At 30.7% G+C, this 15,629-nt stretch overlaps 2 protein-coding genes across 4 annotated transcripts in view; one reads left to right on the forward strand and one right to left on the reverse strand.

Annotated features, from left to right (window-relative positions):
* Positions 1–229: 229 nt before the first annotated feature.
* LOC123679023 (DNA topoisomerase I, mitochondrial) lies at positions 230–10,790 on the forward strand. 3 transcript variants are annotated; one of them, XM_045616334.1, is made up of 8 exons: positions 407–421; positions 3,302–3,529; positions 3,849–4,434; positions 5,024–5,319; positions 5,411–5,440; positions 6,352–6,776; positions 8,196–8,668; positions 8,756–10,790. In XM_045616334.1, the coding sequence occupies exons 2-8, from the start codon at positions 3,488–3,490 to the stop codon at positions 9,958–9,960; spliced, it is 3,057 nt and encodes a 1,018-aa protein (XP_045472290.1). In that variant the 5' UTR covers positions 407–421; positions 3,302–3,487; the 3' UTR covers positions 9,961–10,790. The 3 variants fall into 3 exon arrangements, with proteins under 3 accessions (XP_045472292.1, XP_045472290.1, XP_045472291.1); XM_045616336.1 differs by lacking the exons at positions 3,302–3,529; positions 3,849–4,434 and having other exon boundaries at positions 230–421; XM_045616335.1 differs by lacking the exons at positions 407–421; positions 5,411–5,440.
* Positions 10,791–13,160: 2,370 nt separating this feature from the next.
* Positions 13,161–15,629, reverse strand: part of LOC123679025 (plexin domain-containing protein 2) — a 45,764-nt gene continuing 43,295 nt past the window's right edge. The window contains exons 9-10 of the mRNA XM_045616340.1: positions 15,234–15,611; positions 13,161–14,125 (exon numbers count right to left, since the gene is read on the reverse strand). Coding sequence (XP_045472296.1) covers positions 14,057–14,125; positions 15,234–15,611 — 447 coding nt within the window. The 3' untranslated portion in view covers positions 13,161–14,056. The remainder of the gene's footprint in view (positions 14,126–15,233; positions 15,612–15,629) is intronic.

Below are 15,629 nucleotides of genomic sequence, written 5' to 3' on the forward strand. Positions count from 1 at the left end.
AATTTGGTTTTGTAGAATCTAAAAGACAGAAAATGACCTTTCGGCTCTTTCAAAAATTAAAGTTGTTGATGAAAAAAATTAAATCCAATAAAATATAAAAAAGACAATACCCAAATGTACTTCTCTAGCACCTAATTTCATTCATGATAATCAAAAAGTTTGACTATAATGAGTTCATATCATAGATATTTCATATTTAATTTTTTTGAACTGACATTTTGTGATCGTGCAGTCTGAAATGTTAGTTATTTTATTCTTCAGTTGAAAATTTTCAGTTTTTATTTCAAAATGCTGTCTCAAAATTTATTGATTTGTAAGGAACGCTTTCTCGATGTGCAAAGTTTATTAGAAAATATTAATAATACTAAAATTTATGATGGCTTCGGAACATCTTTATTGAGCAATCATCAGTGTTTTGAAGGTATGAATTATTACTAACAATTCAGTAGGTAGGTACTTTTTGTGCTTTCGTTTGTTGTCCTCAGTTACAACCATTTGATGGAAAAACGTTCAATATTATAATTGGCTCTATACCAATCATTAAAAATCCTTTAGTAGTTCTAATAATCATTTCCTTATGCATGACAATAAGGACATATAATCAGGGAAACTATTAATCTAAAATAATATTATCGCAATTCATCAAATTTTTCTACATTGATTCTTGGAAAATCATTGGAAACGTTCGATAGTTTTGCCCTAGAAATTATAGATGTTAGAGTTTTGCCATTGGTAAGATGCTATTTCAGAAATACTGGTGTCCACATCACTCACTCTGGAAGAAGTTTAAAATAAAACTGATTACCTTGAAATGATCAGCGAACTTGGATTTAAAGGATTTTTCCAGTACTTCCAGTACTTGATTTGCGCATCGTTTCCTATGTCGCTTACATCAAATTCCATTTGTTCCTCCATATCTCTCCAATATCCGATTTCCCATAGACTTTTTATCTATATTATTGTATTATTATTATTATTTGATGCGTCTATATGAATTTTCATATTAACAAAGAAAATCGCTGCAACCTTTTTTTTGTGGTCTTAAATCGAGCGCCAATATTATTGCAAGGAAGGTTTCGTTCGGTTCTTGAAAGCAATGGCAAATATAAACCGTAGATTTTGAGTTTGAAGAGGTTATGGTATCATCAAAATTGATAATAATAATAAATCGTGAACTTGGTTTAAGAATTATTATGAATATTTTTATATTAAGTTTGATTCCTTTTATTGAATTAATTGGTTAAATGAAGAAATGGTAGCTTTTTTTTATGGACGAATAGAGCTAGTCTAGCTGCAAATGGTCTAATCAATTTAACAATTTAAATTTGTCATAAATTTTTTAGATAAAAGCAGAAGTTCGGATATGGTTGTGGGCACATTGTGTGAAGTTTAGTGGTTTTAAGTGGAATTCATAAATTAGAAAAACGTATTTCCTACTAAGCGCGAAGTTATGTGTCTTGTTGATCAGTACTATTTCTATGGAAATATGACCATTTTATTAAATAGCGCTACCTACGGAAGAAAGGAGGAACTACCGCGAAAATAAACATGTGCTCGATCCCAAATACATGTGAGATGGGTGTTTAGTGTCGCCAATCATAATCGAGCTAGCCGATAGCCGTTAGTACCTACGCATAGGCGTGAAGAATCATGATTTGATTGTTGAATGTTTTATCAGTAATCCTTTTGACATTGACCTGTTAATTTGAAATACAAAAGAATTTTCAAAATAAATCACATGCTTCAATCGGTAATTTACGAACGCTTTTTTGACAACGCACTCAATGCGCATTCCACAGCGCTGACTTTCCGAACTCGTCCATGATAAATCAGTTCCAAATATAAAATAAAAAGGCTTGAGAATTCCTAGAATTTCCTCATTGAGCCTGATCACTAAAAATTTCTTTCTGATTCAATATTGATTATCCTCATAGACAAACTAAAAAAATAGATGAGCCACTCGTATATTCCGCGCCATCTGTCGGAGGAGGACACTAATACACGAAAAAATTATTTTCAATTTGATAGTTAGATGTCGTTGCATTCATGGAGATCACTCGTGAATAGTGGCTCCCATACACGTTACGGTCTATTGGGAGGAAAGTCTCCAGGTTTATATGCAGCTTGTGTGGGGAGATGTATGAAAATAGTAAGTATAATGTATAATCATTATTATCAAAAAACCTTTGAAATGTCAACTGACACAAGGAGTTGTTTGACACTTTTTTTTTTGAAATATAATAAATTTCGATATGCCTGCAAGAGTGAAGACGTGCTGTGTTATTGGATGTGAAAATCGAGATGCAAGAAGGTAATTATAAAATATGAATTCAAAACCCAATTGAAAACTTTTTAACGTCAACACAAGATTTGCAGTACCTATAAAAAGAATATATTTATTTTATTTTCGTAGATATGCCATCACTACCGATGAGAAAATTCGAAAAGTGTGGCTTGAGCGCATCGGCAATAGGAAACTTTTGGAATTGGAGAAATATCAAATTAAGCATGTTAGAATATGCCAGTGCCATTTTCATACTGATTGTTTGGAAAGCAATGGAAAGCTGAAAAAAGGTTCTTTGCCCTCAATTGATTTGCCAGGTTATTAACTGAAGGAGCTTTATAGTAGGTATAAATACTCATATTTTGTATTATTGAATTCATTATTTTTAGTTTTTGAGAATGTTTTCAATGCAATTATTAGTTTATTGATTAGATATTCATGAAATAAATCTGTATTTTTAATTGGTGATATTTCAGTTAATAAATTTTTATTCTATCCAGAATTTGATTATTTATCCTCATTTCTCGATTCCAAAAGAAAATCAGATGAAAGTTCGTTGCAGGTATTATTTTCATGAAAATAAATTTCCTCACTCATCGATAACTTGCACGAATCCATTTCTGATTTCCTTTTGGAATTTGAATTTCAAAAAACTTTTTGCCTCTTGTATATGGGTGTACCTACCTATTCAAAAGGTGCACTACAGAATTCTTTTTGAGGCAGCTTTACGATACAGATTCCTTTTTCAATTGAGCTTTTTTCACGAATTAGTAATGTTCTACAAAAACAGATGGCGTTGAAGCTTGTTCTACTAGTGTCTCATCTATTCTCCGTTTAGTTAGTCTATGATTATCCTTAGAAAATGGATGATTTTCAATTTCAGTTGAACTGTTATTTGTGTTAGACATCTATGGTTCGATAATTCCATTGGAATATTCATATCGAAAAATGTTTCCAATAGTGATTCATTTTCATCCCAAAAATAATGCTCAGTTAATTTGAAATTCCCGCTGTTAGAGGTGAATGGCTTCTTTACTCAGCGACTGCGCAGTATATCTAGACGCATACTTGCAACCTGTTCGATGATTCGGTAACTACAAATTCTCTTCTAACTTGAATTCTGTGCTGTATTCTGTCAGTCAAGAAAAGGACTTCTGTCTGTGTTGTTGTGTTCGCGGGCTGAAATTTTATTGCTTGGACATTATGGACGCTGAAAATTCAACAAATGGAGAAGTTTTGAAGTCGGTAAGTACATATTTTGTATTTATTTTTTGAACTCTTTTAGTTGAATTCGATGAATTATAATCATATTTCATTATAGAGTAAGTTCGCTTGAACATTTCATAACGCAACCGAAAATTTTCTAAGTCCCAACATGGCGTCAGATTCTAAGTCCCACCACGTATAGTGAAGTATTGTGGTTTCAAACTACATTAAATGTTTATTATTACGAAAATTCAAAGCATTTCATTAAATCAAGTGATTCTTTAAGTATTACTTTAATATTTTCAGTTAACTTTAATGAAAATTTTTGAAATTATTGAAAAGCACGTTTTTATTGCAGGATTCAAGCTTTGATAATTCAAGCAAAAATCACATGAATGGATTGAACGGTTACTCTTCAGATAAGCACAAAAGTGAAAGATCAGAGCATAAAAGTAAGCATAAAGACAAAGATAGGGAAAGGGATAAAGACAGGGATAAGCATAGAAGTAAAGACCATAAAAGTTCCAGTAGGGATAAAGATAAACATTCTAGTTCAAAAGATAAAGATCGTCATAGCTCTCACAAATCTTCAAGTAGGGATAAAGACAAGGAAAAGAGTGATAAAGATAGGTATCGGGATAAGGATAAACACCGGGATGACAAAAAACATTCTTCATCTTCATCAAGGGATAAAGAACGAAAAGATAAGGATAAAGAGCATAAGAGTTCCCATGATAAGGACCACAAGTCATCCAGTCGTGATAAAGAACATCGGGACAAGGATAAAGAAAGAGAAAAAGACCGGGATAGGAGTAAGCATAGCTCGTCAAAGGATAAGGAGAGATCCAGACATAGCAGCTCAAAGGACAAGCACAGAGACAAAGACAAAGATAGACATTCTAGTTCTAAAGAAAAGGAAAAAAAAGAGAAAAAGGAGAAAATAGGTGAGTTTAGATTTATATCATTGGATATATTCAAAGTAAAATTCTAGTAACTTGTGTTGTTTTGATATGATGTTGTTGACTGTTATTATATGAAACTGAGTTGAAAAAATCCAATTAAGGTTATATTTAGAAAATTATAGACAATTTTCTCTTTGTTTACTGCATACATTGTTGTGAATCTCATTATAAAAAAGTATTGACTTTAAAAAAATTAAACTGATTACTGTTTGAGTGCTATGAATTCGAGTGATCTCAAAGTGCTACAATTTTTCTTTCCATTTCAACACTTGTTTTTTTATACTTAAATTAATATAAATTAGTAGTAGTGAATACTTTTACTAATAAGTATCTCTATTCAAAATTGTATTACTAATTGAATGGGGAAAACGGCAAAATCGACTATTTTTGAATTAAAATATTATCCTCCATTATTAAACTGAGAATAATATAGCTAATGCCAACAAAACAATATATTGCATTTATTCTCAGAGTTGTAGGTAAACTTTAAATTTTCATTCGTTTCAAAATTTTTGACTATATATTTGTATCAAATATCACTATTTCACAAAGATTATTTTTTTCTTTACAGAGGAGCAAAAAGAAGAGATATTTGAACCAAAAAGAGAATTAGATTCAGCAGCAGAAGATTCAATCAATAATGAATCTATGGATGATGATGACGATTATAAGCTAAGTATTAAGGAAGACGTTGATATTAAGGATGAACCTGATTCACAAGATGAGCCTGATAATGTAAATCTTTCTCAAGCTAGCAGTTGTGATTATAGCATGTCCCAGTTCAGCAAAAATGAGCCTGACTTCGAAGATACAAAGTCTGAGATTAAGGAAGAACCTGAAGAAGATTCAGATGAAGACATTCCTTTGGTATGTAACAGTCTACACTGTAAATTTTATAAAATTTATATGTATAATTGCTCCTCGAATTTTGTGATGAATTATGTATTACACATTTCAGAGGAGTTCTTTCCACAACAAAGGCCATTTGGTAGGTTTTGTGTTGTGCTGTTGTATATGTGTAGATTGTAGATGAATATATTTCTGTGATTAAGCTGCATCCGATTCATCATTTCCAATTAATAAACTTTAGAATTTATGATTTATCGGTAAGGATCATTTCGGCAGCACATTTATTGTTTTTAAATTTGAATATATAAACAGGTTTTCTCCCTTCTAAAGTATCTTTCAATTCGTCGAAGATAGTCTGCCATTTCTTTAAATTTATCATGAACAGAAAAGTAAGATAAAGTGTCTCAACACTTCAACAAAAATCAACTCATCTTTATTTTCAAATATTCATGGATATCAATCCAGGAACAATAAATTTGTCACCAAAAAGGTTCTTGCCTGGTATGTTCTGTTGTTTGTGGTGAAAATGTTCAACTTCCGAAATATTAAGCTCATATATTTGATATTGATATGAAATTTTAAATCTTGAGTTTTGTTTGCCCTTTAATTTTGAAATTGATAATATATGTTGTTTCAGGAAAAGAATTGTTGTTTATGCTTAAGAGGCATATAATTTTGTTTTTTGATTGTAGAAAAGAACTTGATGTTTATTAAATTGAATAGGAAACCTGCAAAGCTGTCCTTTAAATCATATTACATCCAGAAATAAATTCTTGTTTTTTTTTCTATATGTATTATGTTCAACTCCGGGGATAAAATATTTCATTCTGGAGTTTTTTTTTATTAATTTATTTCATGAAGTAAAGGAAATATCTTTTTTTTTTAATTTACAATGTATCCTGCACACTAGGTTTTACACTTCATATTTACTAATATATAATTAATATTATATTAAATTTTATTCCGCATGTTTTCTTGTCGGGATATTCATTTCAACATGAAAATTAAATACTCAATAGCACAAATATAAACTATCGAAATTTTTTTTAGTCCTCTCGTATGTCAAACACAAAACGTAAACTTGAAGACTCTGACGATGATGAGGAGGATGTACCCCTGTCAATAAGAAAAAAACCTAAAATTGAGGAAAAAAAGAAGAAGAAGAAAGTCATGAGTGATGATGATGAAGAAGATTATGCTCCTAAGAAAAAAGATAAAAAGAAGACCCAAATTTTTAGTGACGATGATGAAGAGGATTTAAAACCAGTTAAAAAAGAAAAGAAAAAAAGGAAAATAGAAAGTGATGAAGAGGATGATTACTTCGAAGATGCCAAGAAAAAGAAAAAACCACCACCAGCCACCAAAGCTATGAAAAAAGAAAAGCCAAAGACTTCCGTAAAAACTGAAACAAACGAAGATGGTCCTAAGAAAGGTAGAAAAAAGAAGGAAGAGGAAGAACAGGAAGTTTGGAAATGGTGAGTACTTTTTATGAATTTTGAGCAGAAAATAGTTTCAAAGATTTAGTTTTGATCTACTAATGAAGTCTTGGTATGGTGTATTTATTTTAACAATGGCATGACGTCACAAAAATTTTGATACCAACTAAATACTTCTTGTTACTCTTCAAAGTGTTTACAAATCTGTGGATACTTGCTTGTCCTATTGTCATCAATTCAGGATGCTGTCTGTGATTCAAAGTTGATTTAATTTGTATATTTATTTTTAAGTTTTTTTATGTATAATAATTATTGGAAATGGGTTTTCAATGAAATGCTTATAGCAAGTGAATGTTGGAATAATTCAAAAATTACATAAAGTCTTGGGCCGAAGGACTCAGGTCATTTGCCTTGAATACACCTATTTATTTATTTTACATATAATATTGTACTAAAATTTGAGTTTTTGCAGACAAACTATTTCCCAAATGTTTAATTTACGTAGTTTTTCATTTGTTTTTTCAATAGCTTGTTATATGGAAATGAAAGTTTGGTCAATCTTTAGTCTAATCTGTGAACATTTCATACATTCTATAAAAACAATACGATTTACGTGATGTCATCAACCACTGAAAATTCTCAATCTAATAATTTTGAAATAAATTGGTTCATTTTGTGAAAATTTTTAGAGGAAAATTTGGAAAAATTTTTCATAATAAATGCGTATATATTAAGATATAATCCTCTTTTGAATAATTTAACTATTGAAATACTATTGAAAATATATAATAATAAAGTTAAATTGAAAATATTTCCTCTGATCTAAACTCAATGGTGAATATATTTTTTGGCTTGGCTCTATTGGAATGGAAAATAACATTTAAATATATCAATCGCACAAAATATTATGATTTCTCGTCGCTTGTTATCTCTACTTTTGATCTTTGTGAAGCTAGATAGTTTCCGATTGCCCTTGTACATCTAACGTCCTCCACATTTTAAATTTGCCGCCACTATTATGTGACGTCAAGAGATGCGCAATTCGTTTATTATTATTCCAATATGGCCGCATTTTCTTTTACGGTAGATTATCGCTCTTGTTGATATTTTTTTTATTGTTGAGTTCAGGGAGGAATGTTAATTAGATCATTATGGTTAACATACAAAAACGTTATAAAGATGAAAAATTGTTACCGTTTTGCCTCTCATGTAAAGCAACAAAAAGAGGTTAGTTTATCAGAAGTCCATGCACTTGAAAAACAAATAAATGTTCATAAGCTCTGCAACTTAGAAAAAGAAATAGTTGATTTAAATTTTAGACACCGAGTAAATGTTATAAGGTAATTTGTTTGTAAAATATAGGAGAATGATGGAATTTAGATAAAGTAAATTTTGTGATTTTGAAAATTCCAGTTTTTCTGTAAGAATGATTCCAATTTAATATGGATTATTTCCTAGGTGGGAAGAAGAAAAAAAAGATGATGGCACCAAATGGTCCTTCTTAGAACATAGAGGACCTGTTTTCGCCCCAGATTATGAACCTTTGCCATCGAATGTGAAGTTCTTCTATGATGGAGAAGAGATGAAATTATCTGAACCAGCTGAAGAAATTGCAGGTTTTTATGCTAGAATGTTGGATCACGATTATACTTCTAAAGAAATTTTCAATACAAATTTCTTCAAAGATTGGAGAAAGCTCATGACTGAAAAAGAAAGGGCTAAAATAACAGACTTAAGCAAATGTAATTTTAAACAAATGCATGCTTTCTTCATGGACCAAGCAGAAAAGAACAGAAATCGTACCAAAGAGGAAAAGTTAGCATTGAAAGAAAAGAACGAGGCTTTAGTTAAGGAGTATGGTTTCTGTACCATTGATGGGCACAAGGAGAAAATCGGAAACTTCAAGATTGAACCTCCGGGTTTGTTTAGAGGTAGATTATAATATGTATTTTTTTATAAACACATTTTTATATTATTATGTAATTTGGATTTTTCTTACTAAATATTTTTCTCTTTAGGAAGAGGGGAACATCCTAAGATGGGTAAATTGAAGAGAAGAGTTGAGGCAGAAGATATCATAATCAATTGTAGTAAGGACTCTGTAGTTCCTGAACCTCCACCTGGCCACAGATGGAAGGAAGTACGGCATGACCCACAGGTAACATGGTTAGCTTCATGGACAGAAAATGTTCAAAATCAGGTCAAATACATCATGTTGAATCCTAGTTCTAAACTGAAGGGGGAAAAAGATATGCAGAAATACGAAACTGCCAGGCGTTTATATAGTTGCATAGACAAAATAAGAAAGGAATATAAGGAAGATTGGAAATCTAAAGAAATGAGAGTAAGACAACGAGCTGTTGCCCTCTACTTTATCGATAAATTAGCTTTGAGGGCAGGTAATGAAAAAGATGAAGATCAGGCAGACACTGTTGGTTGCTGTTCTTTACGTTTCGAGCACATAGAACTTCATGAAAAAAAGGATGACAAAGAATACGTTGTAGTTTTTGATTTTCTCGGTAAAGATTCTATTAGGTATTACAATGAAGTTCCAGTAGAAAAGAGAGTGTTCAAGAACTTACAGTTGTTTATGGAAAACAAAAACCCTGGTGATGATTTGTTTGATCGCCTGAATACTAGTATATTAAATAAGCATTTGAACGAACTTATGGAAGGACTAACAGCTAAAGTCTTCCGTACCTACAACGCCTCTTATACACTACAACAACAGCTTGATCTTCTCACGAATGAAGATGATACAGTAGCTGAAAAAATTTTATCATACAATAGAGCCAACAGAGCTGTTGCTATTCTCTGTAACCATCAACGTTCAGTCCCTAAAGGTCATCAAAAAAGTATGGAAAAACTTAAAGAAAAAATTGATGCCAAGAGAGATGCTATTAAGGATGCAGAAAGGCAGGTTAAAGACGCCAAGAGAGACGCCAACAATGGAAGTGTGAAAGAGAAGGTGGTTTATGACAAAAAAAAGAAAATGCTTGAAAGACTGAAGGAACAGTTGAGCAAACTGGAAATTCAAGAAACTGACCGTGATGAGAACAAAACCATAGCCTTAGGTACTTCCAAGTTGAATTATCTGGATCCTAGGATCAGTGTGGCCTGGTGCAAAAAATATAATGTCCCCATAGAAAAGATATACAACAAAACTCAGAGAGACAAGTTCAGGTGGGCCATCGATATGGCTGGACCTGATTATCGGTTTTAAGTTGCATATAATTTTTAGTTTTATTTAATGAATGTATTTGAATTGTATGGAATTTGTTCTTTCATAGACAGTAATTTTGTAGGCAATTTTATTATCATTGTAATTATATTTACTTGACCAAATTCAAGTTGTTTTAATAAATCCTCTTGATGGTATGATTGATTAAATCGAATAGACGTAAATGAAATTGTTTTCCTCACCGAGTGCTTTTAAATTTTTTTATTTCTGAGTAATGATAGAATTCCGATTCTTTTTCAAGAAAGAACAAATTTTACTTATTTTTAAGTAGGGAACATTTTCATGCACATTCAATGTTGGCATTGAATATATAACAGAAACATTATAAGAATTTGATGGTATTTAAAATTATATGAATGTTTTTTTTTATTCCACTTAATGATTTATCATTTCCTCAACTTTAGCAATCAATTATTTTATAAAGAATTGTACTTTGTGAAAAGTAAATATAGTTGTATGCAATTAAGTTTTAAAACAATGCCAACATCGTTGGATGTGAATAAACGAAAATTTTAATTTATTTTTTCTGTATAGTTCCATTGAGAATTAGTTATATTTATATATATATATTTTGAATCCACCCCAATGTAAATATATCCCTCATTGATCTGGAAGAATGTCGTGTGTAGATCTGCATAGTTATCATTTAAAAAATTCATAAATGTCCGAGAGATTTTTTCCTGGAGTATAGTTTTAAGTACTTGTAAAATAAAAAATCATTTTCAAGAATTATCTTTTTTTTATTGGTACTTTCAAATTGAAAGTTATAGTACATTATGTATTCAATTGAATGATAAAATAATTTTGAATTCTGTTTGCTTTTATTTTACCACAAATACCCAATGAAAATTTATAAACTTGTCTTCCTTAGGTATCTTCATTATTGAAGGTTGGCAACAATAACAATCAACAAGTTGATCGGTCGATAAAAGTTTTATGAATCCCAGTGTATACCATTTAGTATTAATGTCTGGTTTTTCTAATAATTGGGAACCGGAAATGGCATCAAACGATATTTGTTCAAATTCAATTATGTGCCGCAAACACGATAACAACCAAGAAACTTGACATATTTAGGGTAGATTAAGATCACGAATGTCGCAGTTTAGTTTGTAAATTCGCCTAGAAATTCCGCAAATATGGCAGTTAATAATATGTTTTTCTTATCATTTCAAAACTACAAAATTAGGGGGTGTAATTCTGGATTCAGAATAATAGATAATACATCTTACAAAATTTAATGTTGATCACATCACCAGAAACAAAGAATTCAAAAAAAATAAAGGTTCATTCAGGAGTTATTGACATTTTGGGTGTCTGTGGAAAACTTAAATAAAGGGGGGGTAATCCTGCAGTTTAGTTTACCCTCTATGGGAATTTGAATTCACTAGAAATATTCCGATAAAAATGAATCGATGGATTTCCAATAATTTCACTGCCTCTCCATCAGGAGAAACTTTCAGCGATGGGTCTGACTGACATCTACAAGTCTTATTTCCTGAATATGGAAATTTTTTCTCTGAAACTTTTGTATGATGAACTATTAGCTGACACAAATATAAATATGGTACCTAGAAATATTTTTTAAGACTTGATGATCTTCAGGACGTTGTCCTTGTAAGTGAATAATGGGAATGCTGTTGATGTTGTAGTTCTAAATATCCTCAGCTTTATCCAACTTACTTGCGTAATTTCGATATTGGCAAATTCACTAAAGCCTGTCTCATTACTTTAGGAATAAAGAAGCCAGTCCGCTCTATAATGATGTAACATGACCAGATTGTTTCAAACCTTTGCCTTTTTCTTAATTTCCTTTGGAGAAATGATTGAAGTTGATTTTTAAAAACCCGAAAGATGCTTGAATATCTATTGTTCTTCTAAATAAACTTCACAATAATTTATAAATTGCTACACACAAAACAGTCTCCAATGTATTACTAATAAAGTTGCAGAAAGTAATCACCAGATGTCTCATTTCAGAAATACGCACACCGCCTATAGAAAAACCTACAGATGTGTTTTCTGGTCAAATGATGTGCTTACAATAACGGGGTTGTATATATACCGATGTCTTATATTTATATGAGCACAAAGAAATATTTTAAGATTACCTAAATATGAACTTGACTGAGAGAGTCGAAACCTATATGTATTATTTGACCTTATCACAAGAAAGCCCATTGTATATGTCAATCAAATTTTATAATGCTTTGCCTAAAGAAATAGAATGTAACAATGAAAAGCAATTCAAACGAAATATCTTTAAATTTATAAATTGCAGAATATTTCAACTATTGTAAATGTTGATGCGAAACTTGTTGACAATGTCTTCCTAATGTAATTACATATGTTTGTGAAGAAAATAGAGATATTTTATTCTATTAAAATATTTCTCTGATATTTTTGCATGAAGCTTGATGAAATTGTTATTTCACATTTAAATGTAATATTTCATTTTGATCAAATCGGTAGTTTCGACACAATCAGGAAAACAACATTTCCAACTGCCATATTTATTGAAGCCCAGTCCAGATTTCGCTCATTAACGAAATCAGAAGATTCTAGGTCTTTCCGTTAAAGAGTTATCATGTCTTTTAGAACTGTCTGACAGCAGATACTTTTTTGGTTCCAAAAATGGTAGTGCTATAAAAGATTTGAAACCTTCTTTCGAAAGCAGTAAAAAACTACCCTTACGATTTGTTTGTTAAGAAAGTGTACACTTAACAATAGAGATAGATGATTTTTGTATTATTAGACCATTGAATTCAACTCAACTCAAATTAGGATCTATAGTGCTTATTGTTATAAATTATGCTTTTTCTAATATCACTTTATGTTTTGTTACTTACAGAAGATGAGCTCTATATCTCTTGAATACTTATGAACAAAACATAAAAATATCCTCAAAAATGATTTCAAGGTTTTCAACTCTGTGATTAGTCCTAAAAAATATTGTGGGAGTGCCAGATAATTGTCAAAAATGCAATAAACATGAAAAAGGCGTCAAAATAGACACAAAAACCAGCCTAGTGTAAAATTAACCAAAAAGATCGATGGAACAACATCGAAATGATATTGTTGATGATGTATTAGTTGTTTGAGGGTTTTTTGGACTATTGGTATATTAGAAATCGTCCAAAGAACCCTACAACAATATTTTTATTTATAACAATACAAAGTGATCATATTACAAAATAAGTTTTATTATGCATTAGTCCGCTATAATTATAATATACAACAGTTATAATTAATCATATTCTTTTCATTGATATGCTATAGGTAAATGAATGTTAGTTGATACTTTGTTCATATTCAACTCATTAAAAATGATACATACATATTTTTTTAAAAATCTTGCAATAATGATTATGTTTAAGATGTTCAAGGCAAATATAATTTCTCTGTATAATTTTATAACAAAAAGTATACAACTATTATGTCATTTAAACCTATTGCATCCATTGGAAGGAAGTCCATAAATATTCGGTTTACTTTAATTACCTAATGTTACATATATAGAATTGATGATCAGATCACAAAATCAACTACATTGGTCAAAAATTATAGTAAATATATAAAATTCACAATTACATAACCATTATTTAAAGCCTTCTCAAGTCGGCAGAAACATGTGAAAATTGTTGTAATTTGAACAACTGCAAATATCTTATTTACATACAATCAAGAACTAATTCATACAGTTAGTAAACTATCAATATAATTTACAAATCTCTGTAGAGATAAATTCGTAAACAATCTCAAAAATTTGGACGATAATTTTTCTATCACAGAATCTTATTTGTTATTGATTTGGCTCAACATTAGTCAACTGTGGCCATAATCTTATTGCTTTTAGGTCATTCATTTATGAATCAATGGTAAAATGATGAAAATTTTGAAGAGCGATAACTTTATATACTGATTCATCAAGTTTGAACCGAGTCAACAAATGAAGTGCTTGTGAAAATAATTTTTTCTACAACCTACAAGCCAATCTCACAAGTTAATTGTTATTCCATATTTTCCATTCAAGGAATGATTCATGAAAAGCACAACCTTTTTCTAATTTCATCATCAATTACATGTGGATAGTAGCTGCTGTGTACCTTGCCTCACCTCTCTTCCATCTCCACTGACTTGGTCGATACTGAAATTAAAGAGACAGTATAAAGCAATTTTCTAACATAATAATATTAATGACACAGGCCAATAAAAATGCTGGTGTCCGCGATTTTTCAACTGTTCCTGGTTAATGTTAATAATAAATATTCTGCTATTTATAAATTCGACAATTAAGAAGAATGATGGATTCCAAATATTCAAATTTGCATATTTAATTGAGAATCACTCAAATAAATTAATTTCATTCAATATAATATCCATTCATAATGATATAGTAAAATTGTGGATTTGAAAATATATCACAATCTGACAACGTAATCTAACCATGTTGGGAACATGTAAAAATTGCATATACTTCCTCTATCCATGTTTCTGTGCACGAGGATGATCCAGACTGCCGTTTGAAGTTTTGCGAAGAACTAAAATGTTATGCTGCGATGAAGACACCAATTTTTTGAATAATATCATATTTTCAATAGAGCCACTTTTTGCCTGAATGGGATAGTATATCGGCTCAATTGCAGGTATTGATCAAAAAAAATCTCTCGATGATGTCAGAGACTTTTTTTGTGAAGTCATTCAAAATCAAAGCTTTATTTTAATAGGCCAAATAAGTTAGAAGAGTTACGTCAAAGAATTCGCGCTGAAGTGGAAGCAGATCACTCCTGAATGTCTATGAGCGAAATGTACCAAATGTTTTAAATGTCAGTGTCAAATGGTTTACATAGCACAATTTGAAAAAATTTGCATTATATTTCGTTTGTTTTTTGATTTAAAAAGATTTTCTTCAATGGAAGTTTCATTTCTAACTCTCATAGTGTACATGTTATTTTCTGAAAAAACTTGTTATTTATGGTACCAATTTTTCTACACAACAATCAGGTAATTAGCTAATAATAAAAGTAATTTAAGAAAATAACTTCACTTTGTAAAAATAAATGACGTCATAAGTAAAAAATATTATGGCATAAATATATGCCATAACTAAAATTCATGTGTCCGAGAGTTTTGATCGAAAATATTCAATAACGTAACATTCAATAAATAAAAGGAGTAATGAATTTTGTTGTTTACTTTATACACACTTTGTATATTCAATGAATGGAGAAATCATCAATGAAGGAATCTCTTACCCTTATCAACATTTGACCACTAGTAGTATGAGGATTTCTATAGGCATAGTACACCCACATAGAGATGGCTACAATCATTGATAATAACATCATGATTGCTAAGACTCCAGACATTCCAATTTGATCTGGTTGGGAAGCAGTTATAGCATCTGACTGTTTACTGAAGGGACTAGTTGAACCATTAGTATTCATGTAAATATTCATACCATTAGAGTCATGTACATAGGCAGTACTGCCTTTATTTGTGTCATATGAGGTTGTCTGGGAACAGTAAGATACGTTTTTTACTTTTGTTTGGTCACAGCCTTTCATAATCCATTCTTGACGACGGCGGTCTACACCACTTGAACACCTATTGAACGCTGGACACCAAATGCACTGAAAGGAATACAGACT

This window comes from Harmonia axyridis, chromosome 4 (genome assembly GCF_914767665.1).
Source record: "Harmonia axyridis chromosome 4, icHarAxyr1.1, whole genome shotgun sequence".
Lineage (NCBI taxonomy): Eukaryota > Metazoa > Arthropoda > Insecta > Coleoptera > Coccinellidae > Harmonia > Harmonia axyridis.